Below are 17,534 nucleotides of genomic sequence, written 5' to 3'. Positions count from 1 at the left end.
GATAAAGGACAAAATACCACAGAGGGAAAAACAACAAAATAAAGCCATGTGGGCAAGAGCCCTTACGCACTGCCCAACCACTCCATGTTCACTTGAGGTTCTCCCTTAACCACCAGACAAGGCATCTTCCCTAGTCCAGATCTCGGAGACGACTTGCTCTTGGCTGTCGTAATTTCCCTGTCAGCTCTGCAGCCTAGTCCTTAGTGGATAAGCCAGCAGATAAAGAGCTCAGCAGAAAAATCAGTCGGCTCACTTGGAGCCCCAGAGACCTCAGAGGAGGTCTATGCACGTACGAGGGATCAGAGGAGAGAGACATCTCTGCAACAGCCTAAAAGACTCATCTGACACATGTGTAGTCATAACACCACCCACCCAAACTCACCCCTTCTCTTTTATAGGGGAATCCTGGCCTCTGAAAGACCAGTGGAAGGTTTACCATCATCTGCTGCCCTTGGGATACCTCTTCCCAGGTGCTGTGGCACAGATCAGAGCTACGGCACACTCCAGCGTGAGGACAGTACCCACACAGGGGACTCGACCTGCAAAGACTGCACTGGGGAGCAGGGACACTGTAATGGAACATACTGAACTGGAGCCCAGTTTCCTGGTTCTAAGAGGCATCTTCCAGGAGCAGGACTTGCACTTTAATGCCCATTTTTGAAATGTTTAGAAGATCACAGTGGTTTCTTATTCTCAGACTTCAGAGATTTGTAAGAATATTCTCAAAAATAAATAGGTCTGAGTGCTTTACCCCCAGCTCCAAACTCACTATGCTGCTTACGCTGATAGCTGCAGCAAGAAATATTAGCATAAAGCTTCCCAGCTCCGCTTTTTGTCCCCAGAATCTCTGAGCAAGGCTTCACATTGTTATGTTTCACTTGTTTCTGCCAGATTCAGAAAAGGTCTTTTAGCTTCCTTCTGCCCCCCTCATCCAGTCCTCAGCTGGTGCCAAGGCAAGGAGCTGTCGGGATCCCTGCTCTGCCTCATCAATGCTCTACCAAAGCAGGCAAAAGGGCCTCCATCCCCTCATCCCAGGCTTTACACCAGCGGTGTGTAGTGAGTGCATCAGGCTCAGTTAAAGCACCTACCAGGTAGTTCCTTTCTTCCTACCCGTTTTCTGACTAGAGGGTTTTAGTTCTCCTCTCTTTTCTCTATCTTCTCACAAAGTGAAGCAAAAATGACAGTTCACTCACCTGAGCTATCAAGTCTCCATTTTCAGCATGGACCAGGATAACAGCCCCAAGACTTTTTAGAAAGGTAAAGGCTTCATAAAGCTGCAGGTAGTACAAAGAAGGAAATACTGCTGAATAAGGAAATCACATTACTTAACAGTCAGACCTCTCTGTTCACCTCAGTGTTGCACCTTCTATGCCGGTAATTATCCAGGTGAATAGCAAATTATCTCCCTTTTCCACTCTCCACTTTCTACAAAGAGCCTGAGCTTCACTGCTCGGTGTTGACTTATCCACCAGCCAGCCCCAGGATGAGCTTCTGTCCTTCTGCACCAAGACAGGGTCAAAAGTCCCGAGCAGGGTTGCATCCCGCTCAGGCATAGTGCTTCCCCCAGCCCCTGGTACTGCAGGGCTACCTCTGCAAGCCCTTCCACCCAGGACTAAGTTTCATGAGTGACTAGTCTCTTCTCCATAGTTTTAGCACATGTAAAATGGAATTATTCCCATGGACGACAGACAATTTTAGTACAGCTAGAACACGTCTTTTCTGAAGTGCAGGCATTTTGCACCATCTCCTTAGAGCAGATAGCGTCAAGCTTCCGCCGACATCTTTAATTCTGCAATTAAAAGTGGTAATATTTTCTCTAGAGCATCCTTTCTTTTATTGCTTTCTAAGATTCAAAACCCATCTGTACAGAAGGGAAAAAGTTGATCCAGTTTCTTTTACTGAGAATTTCTGAGCACAGATCTACTGAAATTCAGTTCCCTTTCCAAAAGGTATTCAGCTGATGTGTTCCCTGTTTAAACCAGACTTCAGTAGCACAGGAGCCCAGTTTTCAAACACAGATCAAATACTGAAGACGCGGTTTCTCCAGCACCCACTTTTGCACTAGGGCGCTTCAGCTAATATTGAATGGGCTGGAATACACAGTTTACAACATGTGCATTTAAACAAGGTAACAGGCATTAGTCTAGCCACACATTAAACATTTTGATGTATTTCTCTTGGCAACTGCAATGGGGAGTTGAATTTAACAGGCACTGCCTCTCAGAGAATATTTATATATTATTATGTCTAAAATTCCAATTAAAACCACATGTATTGGAGGTGTAACAGCAGTTACTTAAGAGACCAAGAGCTATAGCTCTGGGAATAAGAAAGAAACATTTTCTCAACTGAATAAGCAAATATTATTATTGCTAACAGATACCACTGTCCATTTACAATGACCTGATACTTATGAATGGGAAAGCCGAAGAGCCTGGAATCTGTAATGAGCCCAGGACAAACACGCTCATTGTTATCTCCAACCCTAATCAGAAAAGGCCACCTCCCCCAAACAACAACTCCATTTAGCTGTTTGCAGCAACCCAGACACCCTTGAAACCTCAAAACTGTCACTGCCTCAAGTGCTTCGTCTTTTCTTGCCTCTCTTGACCTAGAGCTCTTGAAAGGTAACAGCAAAACCAAAAAGAGGGTGCAATCCTGAGCAGTGCTGAGCGGTAGCAACACTGTGACACAACAGAAAATTTGCAGAAAGTGAATGTTGTACAGGTGAAGGAACACATGCAGATATTCCACACTGCTTGGCACTAACACTCCAGAGAGAACCCCCTCACTGCACATGTCCCTCAGCGCCACTCAGGTCAGTGTGACATTTCTCTGGGATTCAACCTTAGCGACTCCACAAGGGTCGGGAGATCACAGAAGAGAGGACAGATGACAGCAATGAAAAGCATTCAGAGCAAATACCTGGCTGTCGGACATTTGGTAGAGATCTTTGTAGGCCATGTAGACTTGAAAAGAGTTCACACCTGTTCCAAGACAAAATTCAAAGGTGTTGCCATGTAAGTGGATTCTTACATTATATTCAAACAAAAGCTTTAGGAAAAATATGTCATAGAATATATCTGGACTAGGCTTTTCACCAGTGATTGCCAGAAATAAAGCATGGCTCTGCAGGTGCATTACGGCTGCTAGGACCAGAAGCCTGAATCCCCTCTTCTCTGGGGGAAGATGCTGGATTCTGTGGATTGCCTGTGTTCCCCCCTGGAGCAAGACAGCCACCACTGCAAATAAGGTTGCTGCAGCCAAATCACAGGCACATGGTGGTGGCTAAAGCAAGCGTGTAAAGTTTATGAACTTTAAAAAACCAGTTGTGTAAGGTTCTGTGAATCACTGATTTTCTTTTCAGCTTTCTTTAGTTAATCAGGAAAACATTTCAGCTTGACCTGAAGCTGTGCTTTTTAATAGGTAAACTCCTAGTTAAAGCTTCTTAGCACTTCGGGAAAACTTAAGGACTGTGTATCCGAATTTGCATACAGACTTGCTTTTTCTTGACCCTATTGCCCAAAGCACCCAGTTTAGCTGATGGCAGACACTGGGAAGGAGTGGAAGTAAAGCCTGAAACCAGTTTACAAGGGCAGCTCACCATACCTCTCCTTCCACCTTCCAAAGATGGACGGATATATGTTGGCAGTCATACAAAACCACGGAAGATGACACCTCCAAATTTTAGAAATCAGTAAGATATGCTAGTGTTGAGTGTCAGTTGTGAAGAACCAACCGTATTCAAACCCCTGCAAGTTTTGCTATTTATTTCAAAGATTTGATTATTTACACAGCTTTGTATTCTAACAGAATGGGAATTCCAAACATCTTCTGTTCACATTTTCTGTACGTATGAATTCATACGAGATAATAAATTTGTCTTACTCTTTAGTCTACTACTGACAACATCCCCTGTTTGCTACAGTGACTGATCTCAGGTTTCTAGCTTAAAAGAAAAGTAAATTCTAAGCTAAGCCATGTATGATGCATTTCAAAATAGCTATCATGAAAACTGCTTCCTGGGGCAAAAGGAAAAAGAAAGAGATCTGTTCATGTTATTCATGTCGTCTACACAAAATGAATAAGGCTCTCTGATGAAGATACAGCTCCTTCATGACTCTAGAATGAGCAAATATATCCTCAGGCAAAGGATATGGTGGTTCACACACACACACACACACACACACACACACAGAATTTGTTTATTCACAGTTACAAAACTAAAATACCCCAGGATACATGCAGGATAAAACCTTGAAATGATCCCTGGCATTATGTCTTCCTGCTAAGTCCGGGCAGCTCAGGGAGAAATACCAAGCGGGAGCTCGCCCCTCCTTGCTGACTGCCATGCTGAGCAAATCCAGCCTGGACCGTGGAGCCTCACCAGCCTGTAAGCCCATCCTTTCTTCCTACTTTCCCCTTTTTCAAGTTCCCAGAACACACGCATGGCCTTCGCTAACTGCCATCTCCCAGTCTATTCCTCATTACTCAGTATGTCCCCATTTTAAAACCTTTAAGCTTGACTACGCCTTCCCTGGGGCTGATGCCTACAGCCTCATGCCTGTAGCCCTATCTCCCCTCTGAGTGATCCTGGCAGCATCTGCCCAACCTGCCTTGGAGGAAAGCTCTGGTTTCTCTTCACAAATCCACCCAGCATCTCAGATGTCACCTGCACCTGGGAGCCACCTTTCTGCACGGATGACCATGCACACACGAAGCAATGCGAGGTGTGCCAAGGCTGGTCCAAGCCATGATGCCAACCAGCCTCGGTGATGGTATGGGGCTGAATCCTCTCGTACACATTTCTCTGTAAGCAAAGAGCTGGATTATCTATTGCTTTACCTTATTCACTGGGATCTAACCAAAGGTAATTCATTTAACCACAGTCCTGCAGGAGATAAGGCAGCTTTCGCTGGGTACTGTGGTTGGAAGACATACGCTGACCCAAGCAATATATATTCTCTTCCCTTTGCTTTTCTTGCCTTTGTATCTTACTAGGCCCTTTTCTGATCTTGGTAAAATGACTTTTGAGTTTTGCTCCCATTCACGTTAATGTTCTCCCAAGCCAAGGAGAGCAGAAGGGATCGCAGCAGGGACCCTGCCGTGGAATCCTGAGCCAGCCCCTGAGCGACAGCTCCCACAGTGCAGCAGCAGAGATGCACACCCACACCCTCGGCTACCACGTCAGACACACGCAAAGTGGAAGGGCGTCTCACAGGCTGCATTTACAGCTACCAGGAGAGATGGTTTGAACCATCCTGCCTTGCAAACAGAGTACCTTTACAAGCTACTAAGACAAATAACACCATTTACATATACAGGTATCCAAGATTAGACTCTTTGCCTAATGCCTTGATCTGGTGTCTTGATCTACTCATTGGCAACACGTGGCTTTTCCAAAGCCCTGGCCCATGGCCTATTGACCTTAATGCTCAACATCTGTTACATACCACCTTCTTGCTAATGTCCTGCTTGCTCTCATACCAGACCTACTCAACAAGTTCCTCTCCAAATTTCAGACAGTTACAGGTTTTTTTGAACAGTGACAAAGTGCAGTAATTAAAGGAAAGAGTGAGGCCTCTGTCAACACATTTCAGGCTCTTCCTTTGCATATACTGGAGAAGCCCAGTCCCAAATTAGCTGCCAAAATGCTACAAGCCTGAGTCTTTAAAATAATCATTTGGTTCTACAAAATCTCCAGTCCCTTCCAAAGCCTGTGTCTCCTTAAATTAACGTTGTATTGATTTAAAACTGATTAATTTTTCAGTTATACCTCATGACAAGGCACCTCAAAGGCAGCTCTGTGAACTCCCGTTATTCATGGTGAGATTGTACTAGGCACACACAGCACTGGAACGCGATTAGCTGAGCCCTGTTACTCGGCTAATGCATCCACCAGACAATCAGCCGAGAACAAATTCAATCCAGATTCCCAGTTGATGAAAACCAGTGTCACTCCATTGACATCAAGTCTATTTGCACCAGCTGGCTCAAATGTTTCCAATTATGAGCAAATATTATCCATTAATTTGAAAGCCCTTGCCATGCTGAAATATTTCCTATTGTGCTTGTGCTTTCATACTTGCCCTTACCTTTGGTCTCCTAACACAAGAGTCATTCACACTGACTGCCTCAGACACACTCAGCATCCATGAGAACAAAGGTGACCCCCTAATGCCATCGCCAAAGAGGCCACCCAGGGCCCCATCACACATCACAGTTCAGGAACCAATGAACACATTCCTGCTTCCCCGGAAGACTGAAAGGCATGTCAGATTTATATCGAAAATTCACATTTTAATAGTTGGAGAAAACTATTAACCTGACTGTCTGCACCAGGCTTTTAATGCAAGCCCTCCGGCAAATTTGGGAGTGCTGAGCCATCTGTGATCCAGGAGTTCTGGAAAAAGTATCTAACCTTTGAAACAAGGCACCGTATACTTGTCTGAGAGTACAGCCAGCTAATGCACAGCAGCATATCCATGTTAACACTGATAGCAGGGAAACAGCACAGATTTGGCACCATCGGTGTTGACAGATGTCATCACCTTGTAAAAGTCACCTATACTATACAGAAGCATGTACGACCAGCTGCAGTTTCTCTAAATTATGTGTAATCTTGCTGATTGAAGTGTTTTGTTGCCTAAAATCTGGTGATGCAGCACATGTACTGCTAGCATGCTGCGATACAGGATAAATTCCCCCAGGTGACTGCACCTCCATAGTATCTCAGCAAACAACTGCTCACTCAAAAATAGGATTTTGCTTTGTTTTTCTACTTTGATAGTATATTTCGCTATAAAGAGAATCTTTCAAATCTATGTCATCACTAGTGCTACACCTTACAAAGGATGCTGCATACATATATTACCCAGACTTCCCAAGGATCACTCTGATTTACCTATGGTAACTTAACACCATTTCAGAAAATATTTCCTAATTAATATCCATAAATTTTCAAGTAAAATATCAAGTGAAAAATATTTGAAAAAGTATGTTTCTAGAAAGAAAATCTTTGCTGTTAGGCAGAATTTTAAGGAACTAGATCTAAACTAGGATTTTCCAAAGGCTAGATTCAATTGCCTCCACATCTGGTGCCACCAAGGTGCCCTCCATATATGAGACTGAGCTGTCATGTATGGAAAAGCATTTAAGACGGGTTTTGTGTGTGCTACTCTGGAGTGGCAGCTGAAGTCCAGGTAGCATCTCACATGATAGTAGACCTGTTAACTGAATTGAATCAAGCCCGTAAGTACCTTAAATAGATTCCTAAATAAGTAACCTGTTTTTTCTAAGTCCAGAAACAGAGCACCTCCTAGTAACTGCAGGGAAAGCCACTGGAGACCAAGCACTTGAGAAAATCAGGACATTTTTTTCAGTATTAGGCACCTAACTTTAGCATCTCTTTTTTTCTAATAACCTGAACCTATTTTAAAAATACAGGTATGATTTATGAAAAAATCTAGTCTCAGCAAGTAAATTATCCTAGGCCATTGCTGAGAAATGAGACCTAGCCTGTGATGACAGTTTCTCAGACACATGCCCTTCATATTTGGGCTTAATTTGAGGCAGCTAAGTGGGCAAATTCCAGTATAGTTAAAATCTGAACTGCTACCTTTAAACGTCTCATTCTCTCCGTTCATGAAACAGAGTATCTAAGGTGACTGGGCTGATTCTCTAAACACTGATCTCGGAGTTCTACCTTAAAATTAAACCTGACTATGCAATGTCTGAGCATATATCCACATGTACAAACAAGCATAAAGTGATACATTTGTACCTGACAACATACACATCTTAATTTTCTGTGCCTATATTGGGGTCGACCTATTCCCTCCACCATCCTTGCTGCTGACTAGCACTAATACACAAAGTTATAGGTCCATTTTACCAAGCTGCAAGTGAATACAAAAGTTCAATGTAGTGCAGAACCTTGGGCAGCATAACCAGTGCCTGTGCATTTCTGTTCTGGATGATGCACTCATTAACATACTTCAAAACCTCATCTCCACATGATATTTCAGTAAAAACAAAACGTACTACTAATTTTCACCCACTAACCTTTGTCTTGCACCAGTATTTCCAGCTCTTCTCGAATCCCATCATACCAGCTGGTGATGTCCACATGGAGAGAATAGTCACAACAGGATTTGGTGTCCGCTGCCTCATGCCACTTCTCGAAGGAGGTCAGTAAACTCGATCCAGGTTCTGGAAGCACGTGGTCAACTGAAAAAGAGATTCAGTGTCTGTTACCCAGAGAGCACGCATACTGTTCAGATTTCCTCAGTGCCTGTAAATAGCCTTCCAGCACCTTGGCCAAAACAGTAGCCTTGGAGGCAGCTTGTGTGCTGACTGTAACTTTGGGATGTTAGCCAGGTCCTGCTGTCTCAGGTACAGCAGACTTTGTGGACAGTCTACACTAAAACTGATTCTGGCAACCTGCTTGGTGCAGCATCAATAGACACACAGTGGGAGAGCCAAACATCCCACAGTTGAGGAAACATTTGTTTTTCCCTTTACTGTTTTGTAACAGACCACAAGTTCTGGACTTACCTGTATTTATTTGTCTGATGTGCCCATTTCTATGTATTTCACAGTAAGCATTACTATTATTAACCAGTGCCTTGTAATCGCTGAATTGGCCCACTCTGCCCTATCAATACATCGATGGAGATGCTTAATGTTTTCTCAGCACTGGGAATACAGCCAAAGGTCTGAACAGAGATGATGTAGAGCGCACTCAGCCACACTATATGGCAGATCAAGTGCACTGCAACTATGCATCTTCACTGTCTCAAGGCTTTCTGCATCTGATGATCATAGAATCAGGATTGTGTAGGTTGGAGAAGACCTTTAAGATCAAGTCCAACTACTGCAGGAGATCGCACCCATCCATCTCCACAGCCACCTCCATAAGCACACTCACACTGTCATCGATGCCACAATGTTTACCGACATAAAATAAAGACATGACTACTTACATATCTTTGCAGGGTTATGTCAAAATAAGTACGGAAACAAAGCAAGACGGGCTTACCAGCGGCATTTGTAAACCTAATGCTGCACAGGAAGCCTCAACTGAAGAACGGACACTGAAAAAATTATTAACAAAGTAACGAACAGCAGTGCATTTTGTGCTTACTGCCAGAGACCCTTTCAGCTAACACTTGCAGCTGAACATAGGTAATAGGTAACACCACCTAGCAAAAAAAGCCACATCCCAGTTCAGTGGAAGTAAAACCCTTCTGGGAAGCTCCTCTGCACAAGGAAGCCAAAGCAATTTATGTCATCTGAACAACTGCCTCACAAAGTCTAACCAAGGACCCAGTCACTGCCAGTAGGAAAGATATAAATCTTGTCCTGCCAATCTAGTAGACAGAAGAAGTGTCTTTAACAACCAGAAAGACTTCTCCCTTCCACCAAGATGTTCCTCCAGGACATCTCTGGTAAGGACTTCCTCAATTCCTGGTGCCAAATCCAAGTTCACAAACAAGCATTTGTTATTTCCAAGGCCCCTGAAACACTGCTAAGTAGGAACAGTGTTTCTTTGTCAGATTTCATGTGCCATATACTTACAGCACTAATTACACTGTTTCTCAAAAATCCCAAGAGTAGATATATTATCTCCCAGTGCTTTTTCTGTATTTCAAAGGAAAATGCAAGAGACAATTCCCCACACCACCGTTTCTTTCTGATGGTAGGTTCATTCTTAGGCCAGCTCTGGGTGACAATGATGAATTGGTCTCCGACACAGTGCCCAGAAACGTGAAGATTCATTGCAGGAGATCTCAGAAAATCAGTGCGGAGCCTCCTGTAGCTATCCCCACACGTGCTACAACAAGCTTCAGCCCAGAGTGGGAAGAGTTAGTATTGCTAGTACTCACTGATCATGGTGGTGCCCCCTGCTAGCGCTGCTTTTGTGCCTTGATAGAAGTCATCAACAGCAGTCATTCCTTGGTAGGGCTTTTGTAGGTAAGTGTTGACGTCTATTCCCCCAGGAATAACCATGCGCCCGTTAGCCTCTATGGTCTTGACTCCTCCAGGAACAATCAGATTCTCTCCTATTTGCCTAGGCAGCAAGAAAAGCCAGTATTACTTTACTTAAACAAAGTACGGGGGACAGAAGCTATCTGAGGCATGTATGGGAGAGGAACCTAGGGGCCATACAGAAAGAACTGGGACCCCAAAGGAAAGGTGAAGCTCAAACACCCGCTCTGGTCGCTCTGCCCGGCACTGCCAGCACAAAGCCTCCGCCGCCTGCCTAGCTGGGCCATGTGCTTGGCTTGCTCGGTGTTGCTTTAGTGGCCAATAAAGAAGCCGTAATACACCAGCATCAAAACCTGATTATTTCTTTATATGATTCCTATCTCTAAAAAATCACAACTATGTACAGCTAACGTTCTCTTGTGGTGTGTGTGTCCAGTTTTGTATATTAGGTTCTTACATGAGAACAGAAAAACATAGATCGAATATGACAAGGTGGAATTGTAAATACGTGGCAGAACCACAAGGCACATCAGAAAGCAGTTACAACTACTTTGTAACCAAGCAATCCAAATTTATCCTTAAAAAGAAATCTAAATATCCTAAGATACAGAAATACATATTTAAGAGACCTTTAATCTACCATGTCACCTATTCTTCATCCTCCTCTTAAAACTAAAAACTTAGTGAAACATTTTGCACAACTATGTACAAAAATGTTAATTAACAGTTGCTTTTTCCATTTAGTACCTCAAAACAGGGTAGGGTTTTTTTCACTATTAAAAATATTAACCTGTCCCCCATGCTGATATCAAGCAAACTCCAGATACTTACAATCAAAATACTTCTAGTGATCATGGACACGACTACGAGTAAATTAACCTTTAACTTTGAAAGCCACATAACATTTTTATTGTCTTCTTCACGTGGTGCCAAACAGAAAAAGGTATGAGTCTGTGTGGAAGCCATGTCACTGCACTGTTACACCGTAATATATTTGGGCTCAGAGATAACTACAAGGTAGTCTGAAGTTTACTTAGTTTATCTCGTATTACAGACACACAGTCCTTGTCTTTAATTTCCTTTTGTCTGGGATAAAATAACATTTACCCACAGCTAAAAAAATACCCCACATTTCTGAGCTGCTGAATCTGTTTCTCCGATATTAAAATGTAACTCCCACCTACGGAGCAAAACACAGCAACTGATTAACAGCCAATTGCAATAAGCTAGAACCAAAAATGAATTTAACTGTTAATTAAAACCAGTGAAAAAAACAGGGATAATTATTCACATTGGAATTTGGCCAAACCGCCAGAGTTAATAAATAGCCCCAAGAGGTCAAGAATTTGTTTCATATGCTATGCAAAAATGTCACCTCCAGCAGCTTGGCTCCCCGGGTGCTCTGGGTTTTGGCTGGAGGGAAGCACAGCCATCAGGTTAGCAAACGCCCCGCCAGCATCCCAAGCTGGGGTTTCAGCCGCTCAGCTGAACAAATCCAAAAGGGCTTACTCATGAGAGCTGACAATATCACGCCTTGAAGCCGTACAACTCCATGTCTGGCGTCTAACAGTCATCAACACATATAGCACTGGGAGCATGTCATAGCCTGTTCACAGCTGTGCGGAGCGCTAACGATGCCATGACAAACGGAACTGGTAAGTATGCAAAAGCCAGCAGCAGCCCAGCACATCCAATTGTGCAAACAAGTTGCAAGAAGCTTCTCTGCTGTTAAAATCTCACAAATGCATACCATAAGGCAATCCAACCCATGAGCAGATTAAGCACTTGTATAGTTAGGTAGTCCCACATACAGCAATTTTCGTTAGTTGAATCCACTCCCAAGATTCTAATCAGAACAATCCTCAACCGTGGTACAGCATTTGTGTGGCTAAAAAACTGAACTGGGAAAAAAAATATTGCTGTGACCAAACCTCCTTTAAATACGTCTAAGGTGGAAGTGCACTTCAAGGACTACCACACCTTCTGAAAATAACATTAAAGAAAACCTACAAAAAATATAAAAGCAATTCATTTTTATTTTCTTCCACAATCAGTATCCACCAGTTCCCTATTCAAGAAGACACACAACCTAACGAAGTGAAAGTGCTAAGTATGTGCTCTAGTTTTTTGATGACTCACTGCTCGTTATTTTCAGCGTACGGCTGAGTAACAGCTTATTTGGCACCAGTCGAAGTCATTCGTGCTGAAGTGACATCAGGCCAAATGGCCTTTGTGGATGATGCTGCGCTATTACCTGTCAGGAGCCTGTCTCATCTCTTGCCGTGGCACCAGGATTAAGGCTAGGAGAAGGCTACTGGTATTCAACGTTATTTTTATTCTGACTGACTAGAACACAGAGTAAAAGATAATGTGACAGGATTCCTGAATTACTGACTCGTAATGTGAAGCATATGTTAATAAGAATGGGGCTCTGTTACTTGTGGGTGAAAAAAATACAATAGTGCAGTTAGCTGTCTGAATGATTGAGCTGGTTTTCTGATGCATCAGCAACTAGAAAGCTCAGGCTCACAGAAAGGTGATGCTGTCTACCACCTTTCAGTTGAACAAGCTTGTCAGTTCTGTCGTACGCGAGCAGACTAAAGCACAATGGAAAGAGCAGGCTCCAGCTCTTCGTAAGCTTAACCTGAGAAAGCTGAAGACCTCCCCCAGAATTCTGTGGAGTTCTTTCCATTGTCATTAAGCCCAGATCTCTTTTAGGCATCTGAAGCTCCCTCTAACTTGGCTCGTTGCCTGCCCAGCGCTGGAGACCCTGTCCCCAGTCACCCGTCCTGCACCTGTCCTGCTAGTCCCCTCCAGCCCAGAGGGACCCAACCCTTCCCCTTGGCCGTGACGGAGCAGAAGACAGCAAGCACCAGACCATGACCTGCCACTTGGCACAGAGACCAGGGCTCACTCCCTCATACGAGTAACAGAGACAGGATAGATGTAGGCAAAATACAGTATTTACATGCCATGGGAAATTTAAATTACTAAATGTCTAAATTACTATTTAGATACTGGAGAACTGCCTCTCAGCTGTCACCTGAGTGTGCAGGGCTTAAGTTTCAGCTAGGAAAAATCCACATGCGCCACTGCTCCCTTGGTACCCAGGGAGCCAGTTTGAGCATTGATAGGTAGGAAAATGCATCTACCATCCTCCAAACTATAGCTAACCTTCAAACACATTCAAGGTTATATCTACATTCCTCTCTGCAGGACACTCTGCAGGGATATAACATTAAAAGACCCTATTCATCTCATTAGTCTGCAAGAGAAACCCAACCCTCTATTTTCCAATCAGTTTTCACTGCAGAATAAGAAAATTAACCCAGATCTTCTATGTCCTAGCAAAACCAGGACACTATTACCTATTCTGGGCTGAATTGTTTTGTGTCTGCTCCATTCTGTGGAAAGAATTCTATATTATCAGCAGGATCTGCAGCTGGAGAGTTAGGGTATCAACTGAAACATGGATGAGGTTTAAGGTCCTGTTCCAAAGGACCTTGAGCAACATTTAACAATGATGTTAAATATTCAAATAAAATGGGCAGTTCCAGCTGGAGAAACTACAAGAGACCAATCCCTGAAAACAACAGCACTTCCCTACACTGCGGAATTTATCATCCAAACACAGTTAGAACCCAAGCCCATCTGACATCAGGCTGCTCTCACAAATTAGCTGCTTTTTCAGAGCAGGACTTCTTGCACATTTTAAAGGGAAAAATCCCAGGTCATCTAAATCCAGGAAATCAGGTATGACTTGGGATGTTGAAGAGTAAACTTGCCTCCTTGGGCAAAGATAAAGACATTTTAAAAATTAAGATCTTGCCTGTGTATTCATTACTAATCCTAGCTATCTTCAGCTGAGATACCTTCTGGAGGAATGGATCCACACAGGCATTTCAGAGAGGGTCTATGCACTTAACAAGGGCAGCTGAAAGCTTGGCATTACTAACCTGCCTACCAAGTGTCATTATATTTCTGGAATCAAAGCCAAGAATTCACAGCAGTTTCAGACTCTCAGCATCCAATGCACTTATTTGTTATATCAGTTCTGAAGCTTATAAGTGTTACTAGGAAATACACACCTGAACAAACAGGAAAAACTCAACTAAAATACCTATCAAAGAGAGCACAACTTGGTTGACTGTTGCTATTAAAAAGAAAGATCACGTTGAAAATTTTGTGCCTTCTCCACTTAGGACAACACACTCCTTTTGCCACTTCTGCAAATGCAAATAACACTACAACTGGACAGGCAGAGCAAAGCATAAAAAAGAAAACTGCACAGTCCATGGGTAAAAGTGTTCAGTTTTGGTTTTTTTTATAATAACCTGAATAATCAGTAATATAAGTAGCCACAGATATATAAAGAATTGGACTTTTAATCTGATGATATATTCTTAAGAAAAGGAGCTCCGAATGGTAGCACATTCTAAGTAATTAATTATTTACCAGATAACCATAATGAACTTTCTGTGCATTAAATTGTAGCCTCTGGAGACCAAACTTGTTAGGTCACTAGTGAAAAGGTTCAGCCATCAAGAAAAGGCTTTGATCCTTGTGTACATCGGAGTGCTTGTACACAGTACATAACTTTGCAGAACTAGAGATTAGACTACACAGACATCTCTGCTACTGTTTCCCAGGCTATCAGTAACACATATTTCATGCTTTTCACATAAGGAATACCAGTTCCTGTATTTTATAAGCTGATAAATCAGTAGGATTTCCTTCCCAATTGTGTGAAGATTTAAGATCATGTACTTTTTCTAGGCAAGAAAAGGGACATACGAGCAAGGCATTAACCGTGCTGTAGGAACACAATGTGCTAGTTTCAGCATTAACCAACAGGGCAACTGAGGAGTAGGTCCCCGTTTGCACTGTGTAACACAGGGTAAATTTCTGTGCCATACAACCCTTCAGGCATGGCTGTATTTGCCCTGATTAGGTGTGGGGAAAAAAGCTGAAATGAGCCTTCTGTCATACATGGACTCAAAAAATATCCATTGTCCCTCCGATTACTTCTCATGTTGAGAGAGCCTGCTTGCCTTGACTATCTTGGAAGAAACCAGGATTGAACTGTTTGAAAAGCAAATACCTTGAACTTACAGTAAAGAAATTTTCTACTTATCTAATCTTAGCAAAGCTAAAATGGCAGAATTTTATAATTAAACACTCCTCTACTACAGCCCCCCATCTAGAGGTAACTGAGATGCTGGCTGCAAGATTTCAGGTCAGCACCATCAAGAAATCACAGTAGTCTCTACTAACACGCATGCAAAAAAAGTTCAATATTTCAAAAAACCAACTTTATAAGTCCATCTTCAAGGTATATGTCTGCATAGAAGGAGTGGTCATCATTGATAATTCTTCCACCTTTAATGAGTAGTCGGTCACTCTGGGGGGAAAAAAAGGAAGAAATGTGGGTTTGTTGAAATAAACAAACATAGTAATGTATTGATGATACCAAACAGGCTTATATTATATAGAAAGCCATTAATATCACAGCACTTACCCTATATATAAAGGTTTATGCCATAGATTCAGGAGGGTACACAGAGAGTGGAGAGGAAAACCACAGTTCCACTGAGCATTTACTTCTGACTTTTGAACATGAGGCCTCATGGTCATCACAGTCCTTTTTCCTCAAAGCAGAACTTGCTGCATGTGACAACACTTGAAATCCCGCTACATCCCCTTTTTACCACCACCCTACTGAACAAAGGCCAACAGGGGAAGAGAAGCACCCAGAATAAACTGCCCAAGATTGCAATGGCCAAGCTGAGCTCCCCTGCGACTCTCAGCACCCCTGGAAGAGTAACAGAGCTGGAAATCTGAAGGGACAAGGTCAGGAGAAGCTGCTCAGCCCTGAGGAAATTCCTGCCCAGGGAACCTCCTTCAAGCAATGTCAGTTCAGCTGGGTCAACCTGCCCACTCTACCAAGGTGGCCATGGGACATGGTCCACAGCTTGCACCTCCTGTACTGTGTTACAGACCAACAGCAGAAAATCTAGTTTCTAGGGGGCATGAAGAAGGAATTCTCTAATTTGTGATTCCCCCAGGCCAAAGGCTGCTGATTAGCCGGAGCCACTCTATACTGAGAGTCTCCACGCCATACCTTACTCACTCCATGAACAAAGCAGGAGAGCAGCCTCCAAAGGTCAGTTTACCTGAAAAATCATACAGACAGCAGAGAAAGCTACTGCCTCCTGTTATTTTCTACAGTGCCAGAACGCAAACATCTTTTTTACTATGAAGAACTGTTCAAATATCAAGTCTGCAGGGCACCATTTACAACAATAATTTCATTTTTCTCTGTTCAAATGGTTATACTCTGTTTTCAAATGTTGCATTTCACAGAAAGCAAATTTTACCACTGCGTATTCCTGAGGACCACTACTTGAACCCTCTCACTGAAGAAGTCATACTGGAAACGTCAGCATCCTACCAGCTACCCCGAGACAGGGAAAGTCTGTACTGCAGTACTATGCTGCTTTGGCTGAGACAGAGTTAATTTTCTTCACAGTAGCTAGTATGGGGCTGGTTTGGATTTGTGCTGAAAAGAGCGTTGATAGAACAGAGGTGTTTCAGTTACTGCTGAGCAGTGCTGACACAGAGTCAGGGCCATTTCTGCTCCTCACGCCACCCCACCAGCGAGTGGGCTGGGGGGCACAGAGAGTTGGGGGACACACAGGGGACAGCTGGTCCCACCTGACCCAAGGGATATCCCATACCGTCGGATGCCATGCTCAGCAGTAAAACAGGGGGAGGTGGGGCAGGGGGGGCTGCTGCTGGGGGACTGGCTGGGCATCGGTTGGTTGGTGGTGAGCAGTTGTTTTAATGTGCATCACTTGTCTTTCTTGGGGTTTATGTCTCTGTGTTCTTTTCCTTTTCATTACTACTATGGTTATTATTATATTTTATTTCAATTATTAAACTGTCATAAAACCCACAAGCTTTTTCCTACTCTTCCAATTCTCTCCCTCCATCCCACTGAGAGGGAGGGAGCAGCGGCTGCATGAGGCTTAGTTGCTGTCTGGGGTTAAACCACGACAAGCACGTATCGCTTTTGGAAAGACTTTTGCCAAGTGCCTGTGAATGCTGGAAAGCTCTAAAGCAGTCAGAGCCTTTGTTTCCCATTCATATATATAAAAAAGCCATTTATTGTAAATTATTTCCTTGGCTCACCACACAATAACTCAGAATCTCCATTTTGTCCTTGTTGTACACTCCTCACTCCAGACTCAACTCCTGCTTTAATTACGGGATGACTCGTGTATAAACCATGCATGTCCCAAGTTCCCAGTTTAGAAAACAATTAAACAAGTTGATACGTTACTTCATCTATAAAACCAGGACAACAATACAGGCCTTCTAAAAAAGTATTGGTTAAAAAGTGCTAAGGCAGAGCTAAGGGTGTTAAAACAACCTTTCCTCAATGTAACCTCTCAGTTACATGTTGCATATTTACTTTTAGCTTGTACTTGAACAATTTTGCAGGTTCAAAGCCTCTATAGCAGTCTATATCATTCTAGAAAAGC

General features: G+C 43.1%; 2 protein-coding genes across 8 annotated transcripts in view; one reads left to right on the top strand and one right to left on the bottom strand.

Annotated features, from left to right (window-relative positions):
• EVC (EvC ciliary complex subunit 1) overlaps positions 1-1,159 on the top strand; it is an 81,289-nt gene extending 80,130 nt beyond the window's left edge. For 2 of the 6 annotated variants that reach the window (XM_055719902.1, XM_055720323.1), the window contains exon 21: positions 399-1,158. In XM_055719902.1, coding sequence (XP_055575877.1) covers positions 399-588 — 190 coding nt within the window. In that variant the 3' untranslated portion in view covers positions 589-1,158. Of the gene's footprint in view, positions 1-398 lie in introns of all 6 variants that reach the window. The other 4 variants (XM_055720472.1, XM_055720390.1, XM_055719975.1 and 1 more) reach the window with 3 other exon arrangements.
• CRMP1 (collapsin response mediator protein 1) overlaps positions 1-17,534 on the bottom strand; it is a 51,520-nt gene that overhangs the window by 18,972 nt on the left and 15,014 nt on the right. For both annotated transcript variants that reach the window (XM_055720574.1, XM_055720636.1), the window contains exons 2-6: positions 15,303-15,391; positions 9,888-10,072; positions 8,065-8,229; positions 2,926-2,987; positions 1,194-1,274 (exon numbers count right to left, since the gene is read on the bottom strand). In XM_055720574.1, coding sequence (XP_055576549.1) covers positions 1,194-1,274; positions 2,926-2,987; positions 8,065-8,229; positions 9,888-10,072; positions 15,303-15,391 — 582 coding nt within the window. The remainder of the gene's footprint in view (positions 1-1,193; positions 1,275-2,925; positions 2,988-8,064; positions 8,230-9,887; positions 10,073-15,302; positions 15,392-17,534) is intronic.

The sequence above is a fragment of the Falco cherrug genome, chromosome 1 (genome assembly GCF_023634085.1).
Source record: "Falco cherrug isolate bFalChe1 chromosome 1, bFalChe1.pri, whole genome shotgun sequence".
NCBI classification, from domain to species: domain Eukaryota; kingdom Metazoa; phylum Chordata; class Aves; order Falconiformes; family Falconidae; genus Falco; species Falco cherrug.
The sequence above is the reverse complement of the archived record's forward strand: the minus strand, read 5'-3'. Positions and strand labels throughout refer to the sequence as shown.